This window comes from Aedes albopictus, chromosome 2 (assembly GCF_035046485.1).
Source record: "Aedes albopictus strain Foshan chromosome 2, AalbF5, whole genome shotgun sequence".
Taxonomy (NCBI): Eukaryota; Metazoa; Arthropoda; class Insecta; order Diptera; family Culicidae; genus Aedes; species Aedes albopictus.
The window spans coordinates 389,173,026-389,196,952 of NC_085137.1; the positions used below are offsets into that span (position 1 = coordinate 389,173,026).

The 23,927-nt window shown below is 42.7% G+C and overlaps 1 protein-coding gene across 2 annotated transcripts in view; it reads right to left on the reverse strand.

The window, feature by feature from the left end:
* Positions 1–23,927, reverse strand: part of LOC109400674 (armadillo repeat-containing protein 8) — a 59,713-nt gene that overhangs the window by 7,609 nt on the left and 28,177 nt on the right. For both annotated transcript variants that reach the window (XR_009997941.1, XM_029879065.2), the window contains exons 2-7: positions 21,590–22,696; positions 21,461–21,532; positions 21,154–21,381; positions 20,883–21,065; positions 20,676–20,819; positions 20,447–20,604 (exon numbers count right to left, since the gene is read on the reverse strand). Coding sequence is in view for 1 of the 2 variants with exons in the window: in XM_029879065.2 (XP_029734925.2) it covers positions 20,447–20,604; positions 20,676–20,819; positions 20,883–21,065; positions 21,154–21,381; positions 21,461–21,532; positions 21,590–22,696 (1,892 nt within the window). In the remaining variant the exon portion in view is untranslated. The remainder of the gene's footprint in view (positions 1–20,446; positions 20,605–20,675; positions 20,820–20,882; positions 21,066–21,153; positions 21,382–21,460; positions 21,533–21,589; positions 22,697–23,927) is intronic.

Consider the following 23,927-nt stretch of genomic DNA (forward strand, 5'->3'; position numbering starts at 1 on the left):
GAGAACTTCCCGGAGGTTTCTCGGCGGATTTCTTCCAAAAACCCTAACAAAATTCTCCCAAAACTCTTTTGGAGATTTGTCTTTGCTGTCTTCCGGAAAAACTCTCCAGGGATTTTTGCGATACTTCTATAGCACTTCTTTTCCGGGTTTACCTTAGAGTCGGTTAAGGATCATCACCGTTGTTCTTTGCTCCTGGACTCCTCCTTTTAGGCTTCTCTGAAATCACTTGGTGGAAACCCCCTTGGTGCTCTCTCAACACCCAGGGACAAAATTTTTTCTAGTTCATGGTTGTGGAAAATCCGGGAAAGGACTTCCGAGGTATTGATTAGAGATCCCTAAAGGGACACCCAAAGGAATCCCGATTTTCGGTACGGATTCTGGAAAGAACATTGGGGATAATCCTGAAAAAATCTCTGAGCGACATCTCAGGACAATCGCAGCAAGAAGCTACGGAAACAAGTACGAGGAAAAGCCTGAAAAACCCGAAGAAAGAAAACGTGGGAAGAGCTCCAAGAGAAATATTAACAATAACTCCTGTAGAAATCCCAAAAGGATTCATTCATAGAATCCCGGATGAAATCTTTAGAGCAGCGTTTCTTAAAATATGGGTCGCGACCCACTGGCAGGTCGCGGACTGATTGTTGGTGGGTCGCAAAGGCTTGGGCAATATTGTAATGAATGTCTTTATAAGCCTAAGCCAAATGATATTGCTTGCTGGCCGTTTTCAAATTTACAAATTCACCCTGGAGAATCGGCAGAGTTATCTCTTGGAATGTGGTTTCTCCTTAATTCTATTCAAAATTGTGTATTTTAAGTCTTAGTCTGGAGTATATTGAATATTGAAAATACTGGCGGCGTTCTGATATCGATTCTGAAACTTTGAATTTTCAATCAGGAGGTTTTAGGGTAAAAGTTTAGATTTTGCTTGTGTTCTGAAAAAAAAAAACAGTTCAAGTAGTTGCTTGCAGTTTGCATTTTCAGTTACATTTACACGCCAAGCTCAGCAGTTACTATATTACTGGAATTCGACAAGACTTCGACTTAACCGAACTTCAGTAATTTAAACGTCGGTAAAATTCTTGTGAATGTCGATCATCTGAACTTTTATGGAAATCAGAACAACGGAAAAGTTATTCCAATTTTCAATATAAATAGAAATAAATTAAGTGTGTATGTAGGATACGACTAAAAAATCCAAGAGGATTCATCTGAACATCCAGCAGTACTGCAATTCTTAAAAGTCTTAACTTGATATCCACCTACTTGTTTTAAATATTTAGAGTATTTTCAATCGGATCTTGCTATTTAAAGTAGATTTCAAAGTTCTGTAGTTTGTACTTCTGCCACTATGTCTTCGAAGGCTTTGTAGAAATTGTATAATTTTTGTTTATTTTTAGAATATGTGAGAGAATACCTAAAATCTATTCTGTAGTATTGCATGGAGCCAGATTGATTAAATATGTTAGGAACTTGGAAACTTATCTCAAATTCTTTAAGACTAAGAGTTTACTGAAGCTGAAAACTGGGGCACCTTAACCTTACTTAGACTTTTCGAAAAAACAAAAAGAGAACTAGGGTGACGAAGGGTATTATCGGCAGGTTTGTTCTCTTCGTCTGGGGGGTTTTTGTGGGCCGAATTGCCTGAAATTTGGGCATATAACTCAGCTTCGTTGGGAAGGATTTGAGGCCAACTCTGAGACCTACAGGTTTCAAAAAACCCCCCATGACGAAGAGAACAAAAATGCCGAAAATACGTAAGTTCCCCTATCAGAAAATAAAACTATTTTCTAAAGTTTGAGTGCTATGTAACGTAAGATTTCAGGCAAAATTAGCAAAAAAATACGTATTTTATGAAAATGTGTACTGGTGGGTCGCTAAATTCTTTAAAAATTGAAAGTGGATAGCAAGCTGAAAAAGTTTGAGAATCCCTGTTTAGAGAAAGTCCAGGGAACATTCTGACTAATTCTGAGAGACATATCGAGAGCAACACTGGAAGGAATCTACAAAGATAGATTCCGGGAGATACTCTGAATCAAATCTCAAGTGGAGCTTCGAGTAAAAATCCACCAGAACCTTTTTAGAGATATCCCAGGGCAAGCTCGAGACCCGGTCTAGACGAAAGCCCATGATTTGTTTTTTGAAGAAATTACAGGAGGAACTCCGGGAGAAATCCCAAGAGGGATCTTAGAAGCAATTTGGCGAAAATCTGTGGAAGAAATTCCGGGATGAGGTACTGCAGAAAACTCATGAAAAACTCCTCATCCTGGCAGCAACTTTAGTAAAAATCCAGCAGACATTCTGGGAGAAATCGTTCGAAAATCTCTAGGAGAAATCCCGTAAATAATTCTTGAGAAAATCCCGGAAGGAACACCGGAAATAATTGCAGAAAATAATTCAACTGCAATCCCGGAAGAAACTCTAGAAGAAATCCCGCGACCACACCTGAGAAATATCCTGAGAGCAACTCATGTAGAAATCTTGGGAAAAAATCCCATCCTACAAGATCTATGTGAGAAATTCCAGGCGAAATCAGTCAGATTTCAGGAATTTTTGAAAGATTCTCACTGAGGAAATCCGGAGAAAATTGCTGAAATTATGGGAAAATGCCGGTAGTAATCTGGAAGAACACCCGAGAGAAATTTTAAATGGAATACAGCTGGAGGCTTAGAGAGAAATTTTGAATGGTGCAGCTGCCGGCTTAGAATGGCACTACGGACCACCTGTTCCGGGATAAAAGTCCAGGTAAAACAGGTAACCCCAATCCAAAGTGACAGGCGACCCGTGCTGATGGATGAATGGTTGAGGGGGTTTAAAACATGTTCGATCTTTAACGGAGCCCGTAGCGTGGGTAGATCACCTTTTTGGGTTGCGTTGCGGCGAAAGATCTACCAAACCGAACCCTAGTCCTAACTGCTTCCAACTATGGAACAGCCTATTTTAGTAATTAATTTTTGTACATTGTTAGATATTGTACGTATCTCACCGTATCCTAAAAATCAAGTCAATTGATCAAAAATTAACTAAATTATAGCAGCAAGTGCCCAACATAGGTCTTCTTACCCAAATATATAGTCCAAGACCCTATCTCTAAAAGAGTTCCAGAAAGAATTCATGACGGAATTGCTGAAGAAAATCTTGTGAGAATTTTCTGGATAAAGGTTAACTCCCAGATTCACTGCATCCACCTAAAAAAATGCAACCTCTTCTCAGAATCGTGGGCTTGATTTAAGACTTCCCTTGTAGTTCCTCTAGTAAGAACATCCAGTTATTTCTGGATTTAACTTGCTTTCCGAATAATCATTCAGAATAAATCATTCAGATAAATATGCAACTTCAACGCGGAACCACAAGCTTTCAGCAACTACGCGCAAAAAATTGCTTCGTAAGCTCTGCACTACACGCAGTGAACGCCCATGTTCATAAGAAATAAATATGTGCTACATATTAGAAAACGTTTGTATTCATACCAACTATGTAGTAAACTCTACATAGTTGATAGGAAGTAAATTACTTCGGAGTAGATACTACAAGCAGTAATAAAGCTCGCTACTTTTTATGAATATGACCCATCGTGAATCGTGAGGTTCGAAGGCGCATCACCAGTGGAAGTTACTAGGTATTAACCTATTACGGGTTCCAGAAGAAACTGCGGTCAAAAAATGCACTCCCTCACCAAATGTACCATGTAGAAAACGCTTAAGACCGGTGGTCCCTTCGAACGACGACTTTCGGCGATGCGCAGGAGAACGGTTCGTGGCGAACAAGGATGAAAAAGGGAGCGGGACATTTGGCATAAAGTCATTTGGCATAAGGTCGTTTGGCATAAGGTCGCTTGGCATAAAGACATTTGGCATAACGGTCATTTAGCATAATGGCCATTTGGCATAATATAAATGCACCCTTCTTTATTATGCCAAGTGTCCATTATGCCAAATGACCGTTATGCCAAATGTCTTTATGCCAAGTGACCTTATGCCAAAGGGCCTTATGCCAAATGGCTTTATGCCAAATGACACAGACCCGATGAAAAACGAGCTCACTGAACTCTACGGCAAACCCAGCAGGTGGCCAAAGCCAGAAGGATACGATGGGCAGAACATATTGCAAGAATGCCGGACAACAACCCTGCAAAGTTGATGTTCGCGAATGATCTGGTTGGCACAAGCAAAAGTGGAGCGCAGAGAACACGATTAACGTGATGAATCCCTGAAGAATCGCGAGACATCTCGTGCGGTATTACTAGACAATTTATGGGATAAATGCCTGTAGGGGTAGGCGGGGCATTATGGACACCCGGGGCAGAATGGACACCCTCAATGTTTTGAAATATGCGAACTTTTTGACGTAGGACTACGTCTCTGTTTTCTATACCTGGTGTCATTTCAAAATTTATGATACCGAGAGCGTTACGTTTGAGTGAAAGATTTCAAACGCTCACAGTATCGTCCCTACTTAACGAAATGATAAAAGTATCCCGTTATACGAAAGATGAAACTCCCGCGTTCCATTTGGAACATTCGGTGAACCTGAAAATCATTGATAAATAGTTGAAAAATTGTTTTAAAGTTTGACATTGCAAACGCTGAAATCTATAAATATGGGTAGCGGACAAAATTTCTCGTTCAGTCCACCAACGCTCTCTGATTGGTGCGCATCGTGATGGGCAACTTTAGTGCAGGAAGGAATGCGATCATGCGGTAGCTGTTCGTCAGTTCCATTTCGACCAGCATCGGAGAAAGAGCTGGCGAGTGCCTCGGCTTTGGACTGCCAGTGCCAAAGGCGAGTGGCATTGGAAATCCGTTCACGGCAGCAAGCGGCAATGTTTCGGTGGCGGAGAAAACCCACTCGCATTGTATTGCGTGGAGAAATAATTTGAATTAATTGCCCAACATTCGTCCCGGTCCTTTTCAGGACCACCGAAACTAATTCCACAAGAGTTACGAATCGAAAAATGTTTCTTTATCGATCGAGAAAACTGCAGTGCAACCAAAAAGTGAAAAAAATTGAATGCCATTAATCAGCAACATTAATGAAGCCAGTCACTAATGATTCCACCTGGAATTTTGCAACGCTTTTTCCTATTAAGGCCATTTTGTGTGAAACATTGTTTAATTCTAACATTTTTCGAATTACAATGATCTACACAATTCAATATTTTGGTTACTTTATCCGTTCATTGACAATTTACTCATTTCTGGGTTGGTTATTCGTTTGAAGCGTTGGGGTACATGCGGGCGGGGCATGCAAATGAAATAAACTGGAAAGCTACCCAAATGGGAGGAGCTTCGCCTGCTAATCTAGGGGTATAAAAGCTTTGTCCTCGGTTTTCTTTCGTCATTTTCGTTGGATCAGTCAAGGAGGTTAGTGGCACCTCCACTACGACAGCAGCACACACCAACCCAGCGACGGCTCGGCTCGGCTGGAAATTTCATCCAAGGCAGCAAGCGGCGGGCCACTATACGACGGCTTCCAGCATTCAGCATGGAGAAAACCAACACGTATTGCGTGGCATGGTGAATTCATCAAAATCGTCCAGAATATAAACGGTCCTTTTCAGGACCACATAAAATCTTCCCTTAAGAGTTGGACCGCCATCGATCGAGAAAAGCTTAGTGCAATCCAAAGTGAAAGACAGCTCGGTTTCTCAGAAGAAGTGAAGCCCACCATTAATTTTATCCACGGCAGCAAGCAGTGGGTCAGTTTTCGGCGGTCCAGTATTTAGCGCAGAGAAAACCAACACACATCGCGTGACATGGTGAATTCATGAACAAACGGTCCTTATCAGGGCCACCGAAAATGATTCATCAAGAGTTAGAAATCGGATTATTTTCATCCATCAGTCGAGAAAAGTGTTGTGGAACCAAACAGTAAAAGAGTGAATACTCGTTGCTTGGCAACAGCGGAGACGGTCACTCAATCTTATCCACGGAAGCAAGCTACGAGGCAATTTTCGATGGTATCCAGCATTCACCGCGGAGAAACCCAACACGCATGCGTGAAATGGTGAATTCATGTAATTTTCTTTCTTAAATCGTCCAGATTCCTTGAAGGTTTAATCCCATCGATCTGGAAAAGCGTTGTGCAACAAAAAAGTGAAATATTGAATGCTTGATGGCTCAGCAACAATGATAAAGCCGGCCACTAATGATTCCACCTGGAATTCTACATCGAATTTTCCAAATTAGAAACATTGCTCAATGAAAATTGGCTCATTTCTCGGTTGCTTAATGGTTTGAAGCGTCTGGGTGCAAGCGGGCGGAGCATGCAAACGAAATAAACTGGAAAGCCAGCCAAATGGGAGCAGCTTGACCTGCTAATCTGGGGGTATAAATGCTTTGTCCCCGGTTTTCTTTCGTCATTTTCGTTGGATCAGTCAAAGAGGTTGGTGGCGCCTCCAGTACGACAGCAGCACAGACCAACCCAGCGACGGCTCGGCTCGGCTGGAAATTTCATCCAAGGCAGCAAGCGGCGGGCCAGTTTACGACTGCTTCCAGCATTCAGCATGGAGAAAACCAACACGCATTGCGTGGCATGGTGAATTCATCTAAATCGTCCAGAACGGTCCTTTTCAGGACCACCGAAAATCTTTCCAAAAGAGAATTGGATTCGATCGAGAATAGTGTTGCACCCAAAAAGTAAAAGACATCGTCGTTTCTCAGCAAGAGGTCGGCTATTAATTTTATTCACGGCAACAAGCAGTGGATCAGTTTTCGGTGGCCCAGCATTTAGCGCGGAGAAAACCAACATGCTTTGTGTGAAATTGCTAATTCATTTAATTTTCTTTCTTAAATCATCCTGATTCCTCAAAGGTTTCATTCCATAGATCGGCAAAAACGTGGTGCAATCGAAAAGTGAAAATATGCTTGGTGAAATGGCAAAATGGCTCTGACACAGTGATGAAGTTGGCTGCTAATGGTATACAGAGTTCATCAACGTATATCCTATCCGGGCCGTTTTGTGTGAAGCATGGTTTAATTCTAACATTTTTCGAATTTAAATGATCCAAACCATTTAATATTTTGATAATTTAATCCTTTCAATGGAAATTTACTCATTTCTCGGTTGCTTAATGGTTTGAAGCGTCTGGGTACAAGCGGGCGGGGCATGCACACGAAATTAACTGTAAAGCCACCCAAATGGGAGGAGCTTCGCCTGCTAATCTAGGGGTATAAAAGTTTTGTCCTCGGTTTTCTTTCGTCATTTTCGTTGGATCAGTCAAAGAGGTTGGTGGCGCCTCCAGTACGACAGCAGCACAGACCAACCCAGCGACGGCTCGGCTCGGCTGGAAATTTCATCCAAGGCAGCAAGCGGCGGGCCAGTTTACGACTGCTTCCAGCATTCAGCATGGAGAAAACCAACACGCATTGCGTGGCGTGGTGAATTCATCAAAATCGTCCAGAATATAAACGGTCCTTTTCAGGACCACCGAAAATCTTTCCAAAAGAGAATTGGATTCGATCGAGAATAGTGTTGCACCCAAAAAGTAAAAGACATCGTCGTTTTTCAGCAAGAGTGAGGTCGGCTATTAATTTTATTCACGGCAACAAGCAGTGGATCAGTTTTCGGTGGCCCAGCATTTAGCGCGGAGAAAACCAACATGCTTTGTGTGAAATTGCTAATTCATTTAATTCTCTTTCTTAAATCATCCTGATTCCTCAAAGGTTTCATTCCATAGATCGGCAAAAACGTGGTGCAATCGAAAAGTGAAAATATGCTTGGTGAAATGGCAAAATGGCTCTGACACAGTGATGAAGTTGGCTGCTAATGGTATACAGAGTTCATCAACGTATATCCTATCCAGGCCGTTTTGTGTGAAGCATGGTTTAATTCTAACATTTTTCGAATTTAAATGATCCAAACCATTTAATATTTTGATAATTTAATCCTTTCAATGGAAATTTACTCATTTCTCGGTTGCTTAATGGTTTGAAGCGTCTGGGTACAAGCGGGCGGGGCATGCACACGAAATTAACTGTAAAGCCACCCAAATGGGAGGAGCTCCGCCTGCTAATCTAGGGGTATAAAAGTTTTGTCCTCGGTTTTCTTTCGTCATTTTCGTTGGATCAGTCAAAGAGGTTGGTGGCGCCTCCAGTACGACAGCAGCACAGACCAACCCAGCGACGGCTCGGCTCGGCTGGAAATTTCATCCAAGGCAGCAAGCGGCGGGCCAGTTTACGACTGCTTCCAGCATTCAGCATGGAGAAAACCAACACGCATTGCGTGGCGTGGTGAATTCATCAAAATCGTCCAGAATATAAACGGTCCTTTTCAGGACCACCGAAAATCTTTCCAAAAGAGAATTGGATTCGATCGAGAATAGTGTTGCACCCAAAAAGTAAAAGACATCGTCGTTTCTCAGCAAGAGGTCGGCTATTAATTTTATTCACGGCAACAAGCAGTGGATCAGTTTTCGGTGGCCCAGCATTTAGCGCGGAGAAAACCAACATGCTTTGTGTGAAATTGCTAATTCATTTAATTCTCTTTCTTAAATCATCCTGATTCCTCAAAGGTTTCATTCCATAGATCGGCAAAAACGTGGTGCAATCGAAAAGTGAAAATATGCTTGGTGAAATGGCAAAATGGCTCTGACACAGTGATGAAGTTGGCTGCTAATGGTATACAGAGTTCATCAACGTATATCCTATCCGGGCCGTTTTGTGTGAAGCATGGTTTAATTCTAACATTTTTCGAATTTAAATGATCCAAACCATTTAATATTTTGATAATTTAATCCTTTCAATGGAAATTTACTCATTTCTCGGTTGCTTAATGGTTTGAAGCGTCTGGGTACAAGCGGGCGGGGCATGCACACGAAATTAACTGTAAAGTCACCCAAATGGGAGGAGCTTCGCCTGCTAATCTAGGGGTATAAAAGTTTTGTCCTCGGTTTTCTTTCGTCATTTTCGTTGGATCAGTCAAAGAGGTTGGTGGCGCCTCCAGTACGACAGCAGCACAGACCAACCCAGCGACGGCTCGGCTCGGCTGGAAATTTCATCCAAGGCAGCAAGCGGCGGGCCAGTTTACGACTGCTTCCAGCATTCAGCATGGAGAAAACCAACACGCATTGCGTGGCATGGTGAATTCATCTAAATCGTCCAGAACGGTCCTTTTCAGGACCACCGAAAATCTTTCCAAAAGAGAATTGGATTCGATCGAGAATAGTGTTGCACCCAAAAAGTAAAAGACATCGTCGTTTTTCAGCAAGAGTGAGGTCGGCTATTAATTTTATTCACGGCAGCAAACAGTGGATCAGTCTTCGGTGGCCCAGCATTTGACGCGGAGAAAACCAACATGCATTGTGCAAAATTGTGAATTCATGTAATTTTCTTTCTTAAATCATCCTGATTCCTCAAAGGTTTCATTCCATAGATCGGCAAAAACGTGGTGCAATCGAAAGCTGAAAATATGCCTGGTGAAATGGCTCTGACACAGTGATCAAGCTGGCCGCTAATGGTATAAGGAAGTCATCGATACATTATCATATCTAGACCGTTTTGTGTGAAACATGGTTGTAATTCTAACATTCTTGCGTCATTTTCGTTGGATCAGACAAGGAGGTTCGTGGCGCCTCCAGCCCGGCAGCAGCACACACTAACACAGCGACAAATCTCTGCTCGGCCAGGAATCTCACCAGGCAAGAAGTAAATCTACGGCAGCAATCAGTTTCCGACGGCGGGGAGAACTAACACGGCATGGTGAATTCATGTCGTTTCCTTCCTAAAATCGTCCATTAAACGGTCCTTTTCAGGACCACCGAAACTAATTGCTCAAGAGTTGCGTATCGGATAATTTTCCTTCATCGATTTAGAAATCATGGTAGCTTGCGACTTTGACTAGAATAACTTATGAATACGCTCAGCGAAATGGTTTACATTACAACTTTACTCCATGCATAGCTCCGCCCATTCCAAATTTGCCAACGTATCTTGGTTATGTATTTTGAGGATATAAAAGTCGGAATCTCGCATGGACTTTTGTCCATTTTGACTCTTCAGTCGCCGAAGGTGGTTCTTCCGAGGAAGTGTTTCGTTGTGCCGGTTGTTGTGTGACAGGTGATAGTGAGTACATTCCGTTCGTTGCTGAAAGGATGCCGCGCCGTTTGGAAGCAAAATATCTTGCGAACTTCCGCAAGCGGAAGCGTGAAGAGCAGGAAATCGAAGGAGTCTCGCCGAGGCCTGCTGTGACGAATGCGGAACGCATGAGGCAGTACAGGCAGCGGAGGAAAAATGCGCGGGAAACTATCGGCGTTGGTGTCGGGCCCGGTGTCAATGCCGGTACGACTGCGGCTGCCAATCTTGAGCCGGTGCTCAATTTTGTGCTGGAACCTCTTCCGGGCAGGAGCACTGATCCGGTGAGATTTGTAGCAGTCCCAGTCAACGGTACATTGCCAAATGGTGCGGTTTCATATAGCGGTGAGTAAAATTATCATTTTCAAAGTGCATTCGCGGTCATGCAACTTGTATCACGCAAGCATTAAGTCGTTAGCATAGTATGATCCCGGTGCAGCTGTCAGGAAAAGTTTTCTGCTGTGCATTACTGCTGCAAGCTAGTTTGTTATCTAGTGTCGTACTTTCAAAAATAGCAGATAGCTGACTGAAAGCATTAAAAGTGCATGTATCTAATCTTTTTAAGTGAGCAAGTGTTGTTAAATAATACCATTCTTCAATTCATAATACTTAGTTGGTTTTATTTTTCCATTGAAACTCGGCTTGTTTCTTCGGTTACGTGCTTTTTTTTACTTACTGACTTTTTACGATTCGGTACAATGTACAGGGTTTGATATGAAATATATCGATTTGAATAGCTTATCGTGGGAAAGCTTTCACGTATTGATGTTTATGCTAATGATTAAAGCACTCCAATTCCACTACTTTTTACTTTTGTGCTTAATGTGGTAGAGTTTAGCGACAAATTCGTAAATTGAAAATCTGTAGCACTCATGGGGGACTCGACGCTTGACGTTAACACGTTGAGCTCGAAATGTGAACGTTGTATAATCTTTGTAATCCAAACATTATTCAATGGCAAGTGTATAGTAAGTTAAAGATTTTCCTCATTTTTCCTAGGAATCGCTCCATCTATTCATGTAGATGGGGAAGCCCATGTTGAACAATTTCGATCCCAAGGTAAGTGCTTATTGACTGTTGTATGCATATTATTGTTGTGAAGATTTTCAAGTTTACCTGTCACCACATTAATTCCACAACGAAACCTATGTTTATTGATTGACGATACTTAATATACACTACTTTAGGAATACCCCTATAAAACTAAGATCATATTTGTCAACAGAAAGCATTTTTTGACGTATACAATATTTTGTGTATTTTTCTTCTCAAGAATATTTCAAATAATTTATGCCAGACACATTTTACCAAAAGCATTAATGATTTGGCAAACATTTAATCATTATTTTCAATCTCATTTTACAGAACTTGTTCCATTTCGTTCTGAGCAGAACGAGTCTGTTCTAATTCCTGATCACTTTGGTCAGGGTGAGTAAACTATTGGTATTATCATTACTAAATGGTGCGCATAATGAATCAATTAATGTTTACAGGAATTGACATATCTATACCAATTCAAGAAGAACCAAAATTCGATAAAGCTGATCGAGAGTTCCACAAACGGTTCACTGAAAATGAATTTGGTATACCGTGCAGCGTATGTGATAGGCTGTGGTTCATCAATGATCTAAAGTCAATCACCGAAGCTGCAGGGAGAGTGTTGATAGAGGGAAATCATTTTGAATCGGTCAATGAATTCAAAGTATGCCAGACTTGTCGCAGCAGTTTGCAACGTGGTGCTGTACCCAATTTGTCAACATCGAATGGGTTCAAATATCCACCTTATCCTTTGGGCCTTCCACCGCTGGACCCAATTAGTGAAAGGCTTATTTCACCACGACTGCCATTTATGCAGATTCGTCGCCTGCGCCAAGCGCAAGGTATGATTGACATATACATTTTCTCATTTTATTCGATTATATAAAATGTTATCCGAAATTTTAGGCAGTTACACGATCATTGGTCAGGTGATCAATGTTCCAGTAGATGTAGATGAGATGGTTAGGGCACTTCCACGCGAGCTTGAAGATGATTATGCTTTTAACGTGTGCATTAAAAAGCACCTTATTCATAAATCAAATTACTTGTCTGGATTCGTCAAAAAGTCTGTGGTGAAAGCTTGGTTGGAATATCTTGTTACCACTCCTTTGTATAGACGGGAGGGGGTAAGTTTTAACCAGGAACGATTGAGCGCTATTGCTTCTGAGCCTCAACCTGGTTCATCGCGGGATGGAGACGCGATCCAGCTGGATATCATCGAGGAAACCAATGATGTGGAGATGTTTGCTGGTCAACAACAGACACTTATGTGGAATGAGGATAAGTGTTTGGAAATCGCCCCAGCTCAAAACAGGAGACCAGTTTCCATCGTTTACGATGATGATGCCGAGGAGCTTTCCTTTCCGGATATTTATCTTGGACACCCCAGAAAATTCAAGGCTGGGACTCACGTCACGCCTTTCATGAAGGCTACTAGTGAGCTGAGACGGAGTGATAGGCGAGGAGCCAAGCCCAACCATTTGCTGTACATGGCTATGAAGATTCTGCGTCTTCGAGTTACCGAAGGGTTACAGCATGTCTTCAAAAGCGTGGGAACCGCGAACATAACGCGAGGACAGCTCAACGACCGAGCTTTCGTGGAAGGTCTTATGGAACGGAACCTGTCGTTTATGAAGTCGATACCAAATTCAGTGCAATATTGGTATCAAAGGAAACAGGACCTTTTCGCCATGATACGACAGTTGGGGAAGCCAACAATGTTCCTGACTCTGAGCGCCAGTGAAACTCAATGGCCTCTTTTGTTGAAGCAGCTACACAAACTCTCCAATGAGTATAACGGCATTGCTTTAACGGACCCGCTGCAGGAGCTGAGTGCTCTACAGCGAGCAACGCTGGTCAATGACGATGCCGTCACGTGCTGCTTGTACTTCAACAAGCTTGTCGATGTTCTCATGACGATCCTTTCTTCACCAAGGTTCAGCCCGTTGGGAAAGCATTACGTCGTGGACTCCTTCAAGCGCATCGAGTTTCAGCATCGCGGCAGCCCACATGCACATATCATGCTTTGGCTCGCAAACGATCCTAACGAAACTGTTTCTGAAGATATGCCTGCTACAATGGAACTTATTAGGAAAGTTAGTTCCATCAGCGCTGTGCATTTGCCGGAAACGATCAAGAAGCAGATTCATGACCACACGCGTACTTGCTACAAACGTAATGAAAAGCGTTGCAGGTTTAACATACCGTACTGGCCAATGAACGAAGAGCGAACACTGATTCCTCTCACCGCTGATGATAGTCGCCGTGATCGATTGAGGAAGCGTGCCTCGGAAATGAGACAAATTTTGGAAACCAAGGCATTTGACACGTTAGAGGAGTTTCTAGACGACTGTAAATGTACATACGAGTACTACCTTGATGTTCTGCGTTCTTCGATTAAGCGACCAACGATCTTCCTGAAGCGAGTGATGAATGAGCTATGGACGAATCCTTTCAACCCATGGATTGCTCAAAAGCTTCGTTCTAACATGGATTTGCAGTTCATCCTCGACGTGTACTCATGTGCGTGTTACTTGGTTGACTATGTCAACAAGTCCAACCGCGGTATAAGTGGATTGCATCGAGAGCTTATCGCTCTGCAAGAGCAGTATCCGGACCAAGATTACACGGCTTTGCTGAAGAAGGTTAGTTTGAAAATGCTGAACTCTGTGGAGATGTGTGCCCAGGAAGCTGCATGGGTACTTCTGCGATTGCCTATGTCTGAAGCCAGCAGGAAAGTACAATTCTTGCCAACGATGTGGCCTCATGAAAGGATAAGATCTAGGAAACAGTACAGGCAGATGGATGAAGAGGAAATCGATGAGGATTCGACTGATGTGTGGACCAAGAACATTATCCAGAAATACGAAGAGCGCGATGGCTTAGAAGATGTGTGTTTAGCTGACTTCGCAGCACGGTACACTCAAAGAAGAGGTACTAACACCTACACTATCCGGAATGTTCCACGAATATTGAGATGGCGTGGCTACAGCATGAACGAGTTGGCTGAGTACAAGCGTGAATCGGTACTTTTGTTTTGGCCATTCAGAAGCGAAGTCTGCGACATTCTGGATGGCAACAAGTTTCTTCAGCTTTATGATATGAACGAGGCAGATCTCTTGAGAAAACGAAGGGAATATGACTGCGAGCTGAACTTGGAACAGACTGTAGAGGAATACCTTCGTACTTGTGAGAACGAAGAGGTTGGTGAGCAGGAGAATGCCGCTACAGAGAAGAATGATGAATTTGTGCGAACGATCATCATGGAGCCCAACAACGACGATATTGAACATTTGCCCACAGGAGCACTGAATGCTGTCATCAGGCAACGTACTAATGTCATGTCGAAAGAAGATTACTGTGCAATGGTGCGGACAACCAATTCTGAGCAGCGCGACCTCATCCTGCAAATGATCCACAGTTTGCACAGTTACGATGAAAGTAGCAAGCCGATGCAGATTTTCTTTACTGGACCTGCTGGGTGCGGTAAAACATTCACTCTGCGCATTTTAATGGAGACGATAAATCGCTACAGTCAAGCCCACAACGCGCAGAAGAACGCCTATGTGGCGTGTGCTTCCACCGGAAAAGCAGCCGTTGCTATAGGAGGAACAACCGTTCATTCAGCGTTTCGGATCACTATGTCAAGGCGAGCCAATTCGAAACTCAGCTTTGAGATGCTGCAGTTGTACCGCAATGCTTTTGCAAACATTAAGGCGGTCATAATCGATGAAGTTAGTATGATTGGTGCGGATATTCTCAACACCATTCATGCGCGTCTTCAGGACATTAGTGGCAATTATGATGATCCATTTGGCGGAATTAACATCGTATTCTGTGGAGACTTGCGACAATTGCCACCCGTCAATGCAAGGCCTGTTTACAAGCCTACAGGTAATTCCTTTCACGGTGCTGTTCTTTGGCAAGCATTGGATTTCTTACCGCTTGTTAAGGTGATGCGGCAGACAGATGTAGAGTTCTCCAGTATACTCACTAAGATTGGTAATGGCCAGCAAATGACTGCTGAGGAGACCAAACTGATTGAAAGTCGGTTCCGTACTGTAGAGTGGTGTAAACAAAACGCACCAGGAGCAATAAGGCTTTATCATCGGAATGCGGATGTTGAAGCATACAACAACGAAGTACTGCATAATCAGGATGCTCTGGACTGTATAGCGGATGACGTTTTCGCGGGATACAAGGACGCTGGTCAACTGGCAAGCTCTCGCATCAAGCTCTACAAGATGAGCGTCGTGGAAACCGGTGGGTTACCGTATTTGCTACGCCTTTCCGTTGGTATGCCATACATGATTACAACCAACGTCGATGTAGAAGATGGCGTAGTGAATGGTGCGATAGGTGAGCTGAAATATATTGAAAAGGATGAAGACGGCTCAGTTGTGAAACTATGGTTCAAGTACGACAACGAGACGATAGGTGCTGCGTTGAGGATCAAATCGCGACCAGCTGTCTATTCAAGGCCAGGAATTCTGCAACCCGATTGGACTCCTATTGCAAAACGTTCAGGTAACATAAAGCTAAGCGGCATCATTAAATGCAAACGCATGCAGTTTCCGGTGGTTAGTGCCTGTGCGTTAACAGTTCATAAGTCGCAAGGTGGTACTTTCTCCGAGGTCGTGTATGATTATGACAAGACTCAAGATCAGCAATTGGTGTACGTTGGCTTGTCACGTGTTACGATGCTTCAAGGCCTTTACTTGACGAACTCCACAAACTCGTTTAAATTTCATCATGCTAAGGGTAGCAACTCACCAAAGATGGTGGATTTAAGGAACGAGTTGTTGCGTTTGGGTAATCACCGACTGCGTACACTAGGAGATGAACTGAGTGAAGTAGTTGAAAACAGCGGCTCTGCATGCACATTGATGAGCCTCAATGTACAGAGTTTGAACGCTCACGCGCAGGACATAGCGACTGATCGAATCCTTTCAAGCGTAGAATTTCTCGCTCTGAATGAAACCTGGATGGATGCTACCTCTCCAATAGAGATTGATGGATATAAGCGCATCACCCAGTGCAAGCGAATGGGTATGAGAGCGGCTGGAGTCGCGATCTATCAGAAGGAAACGGCATCAACCCTGGCTGTTCCGCATCCCATCAAGCAACTCGGTGAGGATCGAGACGAGACGTTTGCCGAAGTGATCAACTATGGAGACATATGTGCAGCAAAGGTTAATGTTATGGGAACCGAAGTACTTCTAATGTCGGTTTACATTTCACCAGGAACAACCATAAGAAATACAAAGTTGTTCATGACGCGGAAATTGTTCAGATATGCTAGACTGGACACGCCAATGGTTGTCACTGGAGACTTTAATATTGACGTTTCCAAACAAGAAAATTTTGATTTCCTTAACTTCATGAAGAAGCATTTAAATTTAACATTAGCTAATCCTCATAACGAAGCAACCACACTAGGTGGTTCGTGTATTGATTTAACCTTCATCAAAAACATTAGCGCAGAGTGTAGACGCTATTGCTCTTATTTTTCATATCACCGTCCAATTTTATCTGTGCTCGCAGTAGAAGTGCCCGAACCATCAAACATCTAATCTACAGGAAATACATCGCTACGCTCAAGAAACCGGAGCCCGGAATGCAACGTTATTCGATACGATACACAGCAAATGCTCACCACAAACAACACCTGGTCGCTAACAATCATCGGCAGCACAAGAACCTTCCCAGGAACATCAGAACCACCAAACACCAAACGGTCCTTTTCAGGACCACCAAAAATAGTCCACAAGAGTTATTGGAGAATTCCAGATCTAAATATTTTCATTCCTGTTCTTGACACTTCTTCTATTTCTTCTCTACTTCTTTTTCTACTTCTTTTTGTTCTTCTTGGCAGAAATCCAAACTGAAACGGAGCCTGTCTCTCAGCTCAGCGTTTAATCATCACTTAAACAACTATTAACAACTGAGAATTTTCTTTTCAAATCTGCCATGTTCGTACGCACAAACACGGAAGTCAAGATCCTCGACCGTAACGGAAATGAGGTCCAGACACCCTTGCTGTTGCTAGATAGCTGCGCATTCACCAGATAGGGTAGAAGCTTCAAAAAAGTTTATTACACGCTAAAAGTTGTCCTACGTCAAGCTTGCGGTTATGTCTCAGACATTACCCACCCCTAGTTTTTGAACTTTTAATGAATGAAGAATAAAGTCATTTGTCTAAAACGTAGTTTCAGGAAAGAAACATTCGAAATTAAAATTATACTTGATTTTACACGAAAAAGTTGCGTCCTCCGTTTTTTGTGCATGGAAATTATAATTTTCACACCATCTAAAATAAAATTTATTGATTAATTTATTGCAGGTCGATTAAACCTGATATTTCTAGAACACATGCAATTAGTTTTGCTGTATCTACATGCTTACATGTTTATATTTTCTTCTTTATTATATCAAAAATCAAGTTTGGAAATATCTTCTGCTGCCGGGGCAAAATGGACACTCACCTTTTTGAAAGAAGCGGCAAGGGAAAAATATAACCTAAATCACAAACCAACCAAATTCTTCGACTTCAGTATATTTTCGGTTAAATGTTCACTATAGTAGACATAGGGTGAAACAAATTGGTCAAAAAACGACAGCAGTGGAAAATAGTTGTTCTATGCACAGCTGTACATGCCGACAAAAGCGAAGCTTTATCCAAAACAGCCTGAATTTAAATTAACTGAACAAAAATGAACTACTTCGGCGTATTATTCATCCATAATAGTTGTTTTGTAATGAAATGACTTTATATGTGTAAATAATGTACGAAATTCGTAAAAGTCTCATGGTGTCCATATTGCCCCATGGGGGTGTCCATTCTGCCCCGTATGCTTGAAGACGGTCATGAAAAACTAACATTTTTCATAACATTTTTGAAGTGGATAAATCATTTTTCTTCGTGAGCATTCTTATGCAATAGATGCTAAATAGACTTTAAAAGGATACATGCATCAAAAAACTAAACTTTTTTGACATCTTGCCAGGTAAAGTTGGCAAAAACCTTAGGGTGTCCATATTGCCCCGCCTACCCCTACCTGTAGGAATAACTGAATAAATCATGAAGGTCTAAGAATGGGTGTTTGCAAAACATAAGCGGATTCCGATTAAGATCCTCGATAAGTAATGCTTGCAAGATTGTTGGGTCTCTTCTCCGAGGAATCGTCAGTCGAATCTTTGTAAAAATTCTGTATTGGAGAAAGAATATTTTACTCAAAAAAATGCACTGAACTTTCAAGGAACCTTCCAATAGTTTTGTTGTTCAACCGCTTCGCTTTCATTTGGTTGTCCCTCACTTTGTGATTTTTGTTTATTTGTATAGGGTGGGGCGGGGCAAGATGGGTCACCTAAGGATGGATCACCATAACTTTGTAAATACAAATCGTATTGGTTTGCATTCGTCCGCTACTCTTTAATACACTAGTTAGCTATGCTAAAAGTCGATAAAAAGTTCATTAAATACAAAATATGATGTTAAACAAGCAGTTTTAAAAAGTGATCGATTTTGCGCCGTGAAAAAAGGGCGGGGCAAGATGGGTCACCTTTTAAGTAATTCACATTTTCTCAACGAAAAACGTGAAAATATAAGATTTGTTCCGCATTCACATATGCTCCATATCCATACTGAGTATACAAGAGCTACTAGTTAACATTTTATAAATTTATTTGGAATATAAAAAACTTTACGATTTGAGTGGTCCTAAGGCGACTTGAAAATCGATGTTTTTACTAAAAAATTATCATAATTTTATGTAATAATTTTGAGCGTTCATTCCGATTGATTGAAGTCATTTATGAGATAGTCTTGTAATAAAAAATAAATGACTTTTGAATGCTCCAAAAATACGTTCAAAATTGAAGGTGACCCATCTTGCCCCGCGACCGTTTATATGGAGATTATATGGAATGTATCGCATAAGAAAAATGGCTAAAAACCATTTTTTATTTTCAATGAGAGTGAATAATTTTTCAATCAATGCCCCAAACTTTTGTATATTGACGAGTGTGCGCGCGCCGTGGTTCGAGTCGGTTCCGAATTTTTCGCTTCCCTTCGGCGCAAGTTTCCAATACACTTTTAGTTGATAATAAATATTTTCTTTCATTTTTTGCATTTACACAAAAGAGTGAAAAATGTTACTTCGGGTTCGCCGGTCGAGAAAAAATCCGGGCGCCGACAAGTGAGTCGCGTTCAGTGTATTTCTGTGTGGAATAGACTAAAGGTTTCTGCTCCCTAGTGGAGTGGAGACGCGCGATAGAATTTTCTTTTTGGCTAGTTCTTGCGTCGAAAAGTGGTCGGTTGTTAACGGCGGTTTGTGTATATTGATCCATTGTCAAATCATATCACCAACCATAGGTGACTCCCGGACTGACAATGTACCTTACCCTACTAACAAAAAATTCCTTCCTGAGACAAACGTGGAGATGCAGCGATTCGCGGTCTTTTTAACAACGTTTGTCTTACTAACATTCCCTTCCATCCTCGATGACCGTAAGGACGTGGCCGGCGCCGTTATTGACCTTATTAAAGTTGAGAGCTCTCGACCTGTGTACATTGAGAATAGTAAGCTAGTCCCAAGCCCTATTCATTGGTTCCTTGTGCAATTTCGATTGCTCTGGTCAATCACGGAGTAGCAACTACGAATTGTGCGGTCATCTATGCTCATGCTCATGCTCATGCTCATGCTCATGCTCATGCTCATGCTCATGCTCATGCTCATGCTCAATGCCCCAAACTTTTGTATATTCATGCTGGTAAAGTTATAAACATAATCAAAACATGAGTAATGCGTCCGAAAATGGCACTGACCCATCTTGCCCCGCGACCCATCTTGCCCCGCGACCCATCTTGCCCCGCCCCACCCTAGAAATCTTATCAAACGTATGTTTTAGTGAGTCTTCAACTAATAAATGGTTAGAAATAGGAAAATAAAGACCGACGTTTTAGCAGTGTCATGATGTCCTTGGTGCACGATCTGAAACCTCCTGAGACCTACACAGTTCCAGTAAGAATTGTGCTCAAATAGCAAGGTATAAACAAAAACTAGTTGGGTTTTGGGGCACACATGACATGTTTGAACAACTTAGATTGTTCAGTTACTCATTTTATTATACCTGAGTAGCTGTTACCATTAACATAACTAACACTAAGTATAGTGTTTGAATCTAAACAATTCAAACTTCACAGCACAGAATGGACATAACATAACTTCTTCTATCACAATTACAATAGAACACAACAAACGGATAAGAACTGTGCACCATCACCAGCAAAAAAAAAATATCAAATCGGCGCGTCTCGTGTTCGTGATATTCATACTTACTCTTCGTAGAACTGCGAATCCCGGGGCGTCATGTGCAGCAGCTGTTCCAGATTCTCCAGAATGCCGGACTCCCGGAGCACCTGCTGTCGGCCGGTTTTCTCCATCAGGTTTCTCACCACAAACACGGCACCCATCTGGAGCTTGTTGTCGGACACCACCTACTCGAATGGAGAACAGAGATTAGATAACTGTCGTTCAGAAGGATAACGGGAAGCCTACAAATCCTTACCAAAAATTCCCGGATCTTTTTGATGATGTTCTCGTCTTCCATGACGTAGTCCTTGTCGCGTGCCCCGGCCGTTATGTTGCTTATGATGATGAGGGCTTGCTCCTTCACCTCGGGCGGATGGGGACCGTCGAGCACCAGGTTCACCTATGGACAAAAAAAAAACAACCATTTCGTTTAGGAAGAAGAGATCATTAAAACAAGTCTTACCGCCCGTAGCACCTCCGACGAGTGTTCCGACATTATGTTTTCAATGTGTAACGTATTGCTGAGCAGGTTCCGCAGAAGGCCAAGGGTTTTCATGATGACCCGCTCGTCCGAGTCGCTGAGCAGTTGGAATATCCGGTCCGTTCCCAGCGTGTCGATGATTTTGGATTTGACTTTTTGCTCGGCCTGCGCGGGAAAGAGATGAAGAGTAATGTTAAAACTAGTAGCCAACGCTTGGTTGAAGGTGGAAAATGTTTGTCGTGTTGGCACGTACCTGAAAAGCCATATTCATCAGTGCCCAGCTCCCGTTGAGCCGCAGGGCCGGATCGCTGTGCTTTGTCAGCTCGCACAGCATCTCCACCGCTCCGGAGTCGAGCATGGGTTCTTTGGCGGGTGAAAATTCCAGCAGCAGGTTGCATATCGTCGACGTTACCACGGTGAGGAGTTCCAGCGATGGTTCTCCTACGAGCAGATCCATCAACGGACGCCACACGGAGTGATCCTAGAACAAGTCGTACCAGTTGGTTCGGTCTACTAATGGCTGGGTGGTTTTTAGATGGGATTTAGATTTATGAAGTTACCTGGAACGTTGTTCGTAGCAATTGAACGGACCTCGACAGCGAATGCAGACATCGGACGGCAGATAAGCGAACCTGCAGTTATGACGTGTTTGAATATCAAAGTCTTTGTCCAAATTCTCCCAAACTTACCTCCGGACACGTGTCCTTGAGTCCATTGAGCACCTCCTCCATGAGTCCGTCCATTTCGATAATCCGTTTGCGGATGTCCTCGTCGTTGGCAGCCAGCGAAGCAAAACATCGGAAAGCTCCCTGGCGGGACAGCGGCGAAGGACACCGAATCAGATTGGCCAACGAACTGATCAGGTGGTGACTGATGGCCGCTAGCCGTTGCAGTTCGGAGTCGATTTCGGCCAGGTAGGCCAAGGTTTCCGCAGCCGTGGCGCGGGTTTCCTCGTCAAAGCCCTCCGAGCAGAGTCTCGCCAGGCTGGGCAAGGTTTTGTACACGATGCGGTAATCGTCCGCCCGGAGCGATCCGGATCGATGCAGGTAGGTTAGACAGCGACTGGCCGACAGTTGGATCTGGACGTCACGGGTACGCGACAGGAGACCGGTCAAAATGTCCAGAATCGATTGCTCTTCGTGACAGGTCATGCAGACAATGTCCGAGACGTACTTGTTGGTGAAACACATGGCTGCGAGACACTTGAGGGCAGGTACTTGAAGGATCGTCAGCTGGCTGATCATCAACCGGGCAAGGAACGGGATCACGTTTGCCTGACAGAGATTCTTTTGCTGGTGAGACGAGTGGCAGAGCGGAACGAAGATGTTAGCCACGTACACCTGACACTGGATCGAACTGTCCGGCGAGGCAAGCTGTATCAAGCAAACCAGATTGCGAATATTGCAGTGCAGCAGTTCGGTCGGTGCAAACGGATACTGTAAGATGGTCTTCAACGCTCCCAGACAGGTCTCCAACAGTCGGCGATCCGTTCCGGAATTAAGCACAATGCTCAACAGCACCTGGACCGTCTCGTAGTAGATTAACGAGTGCACTTGAGATTCAGTTCCTTTGGCGAGGGATCCAATGACGATGGCCGCATCGAGGCGCAGGTTCGCATCCTTCGTATCGTCTCGCAGCAGGGCAATCAGGCGAGGAACGATACCCTGCGATATGACGGAACCTTTCTTCTTGTTCGACCCGATGACGGCGTTCTTCAGGCACACGATGGCCTCCTGGCACTTGTAGGTGTCCTCCGAGTAGAGCTCGTCGATGTACGAACGGGAGTGTTCCACGTCCTGTTGGAGAAAAGATTGATAGAAACAGTGATTAACTTATTAGTATTTTTGCTAGGTTTCTAGCTGCACTCTGAATAGAGATGAAACCTCTACACTAGACCCGAAGATAGAAAAGAGTACGTAATATTTCAGAAGCAGTTTGCCAGCCGTACGCGGAAAATGATATCCATTAAGACACTGTTGCAAACTGACTCAAAAAGTTACGGTAAAAGATTGGAAAGTTTTCAATTGGTCAGTCAGTCAGGATTTGCCTATGTAGGGAGGGATAATCGGGGTAATTTGGCCAATGGGGCAATTTGAGCACCAATGGAAAATCAACTAAAATCTAGTATTTTTTGAAAATCCATCTAGGAGCTCCAATACTGGCCTGATAATCAAGCGATTGAAACATTAGAATGAAGTAATTTAGTCTCATAGTAAATTAGAAAAATAAAATGTAAAATTGTTGGCCAACTTACCCCGCCGAGGACTGAACAAAAACACCTTATAAGGCTTCTCTTGTTTAAATACCTTAGATAACTTTCAAATTAGTTTATTTTCTGTATACTTCAAGTTGATACTATATGCTTCAATATCAAGGGAAGCATATTAAGTTTGTATTGCATTAGGTGATATATTTTTTTCATTGAAAATAGGGTGCTCATATTACCCCGACGGTTCAAAATCGACGCAAAAACAACACTTGTTTCAAAAATATATATATTTTTTTTTGCATTTAAACACGATTAGACTATGATGTTTTTATGCAACTAGTATAGTATTATCAGATACATTCTGACCATATGATGTGCGAGAGATTCAACGTTATTTTCTGCATCTTCAATCGACTTTTGCTTAAGGTGGCCAAATTATCCCGATTCACCCTAGTGTTATGGTCACACGGTTTGTGTCTGTCTTCTCGTTTGATTTTGTGGTATGGTTCAATATGTTTTTCTTTTCGGTAAGTCAGTTGTCGTATGTTTGTTTTTTTCTTCATCGAATCAATCGAACCCCGTATGTTAAAATACAGTCGATCCTGTGTCAAATTGTTTTCTTGATTTTGTGTGAAGAATTAGCCTGAGTTAAAATTCACGAATAAAAAGAAAAAAAAAATCTTTATTTCGCTAATCGTTATCTATTTCTCTGTGTTCATCTCTTGTGTCATCGGTCCAAAACCCACAGAAACATGTAACTGAACTTCTGATATTTTTCTCTTGGTGTCATAATACCATCTAAGAGATAAACAAAAATA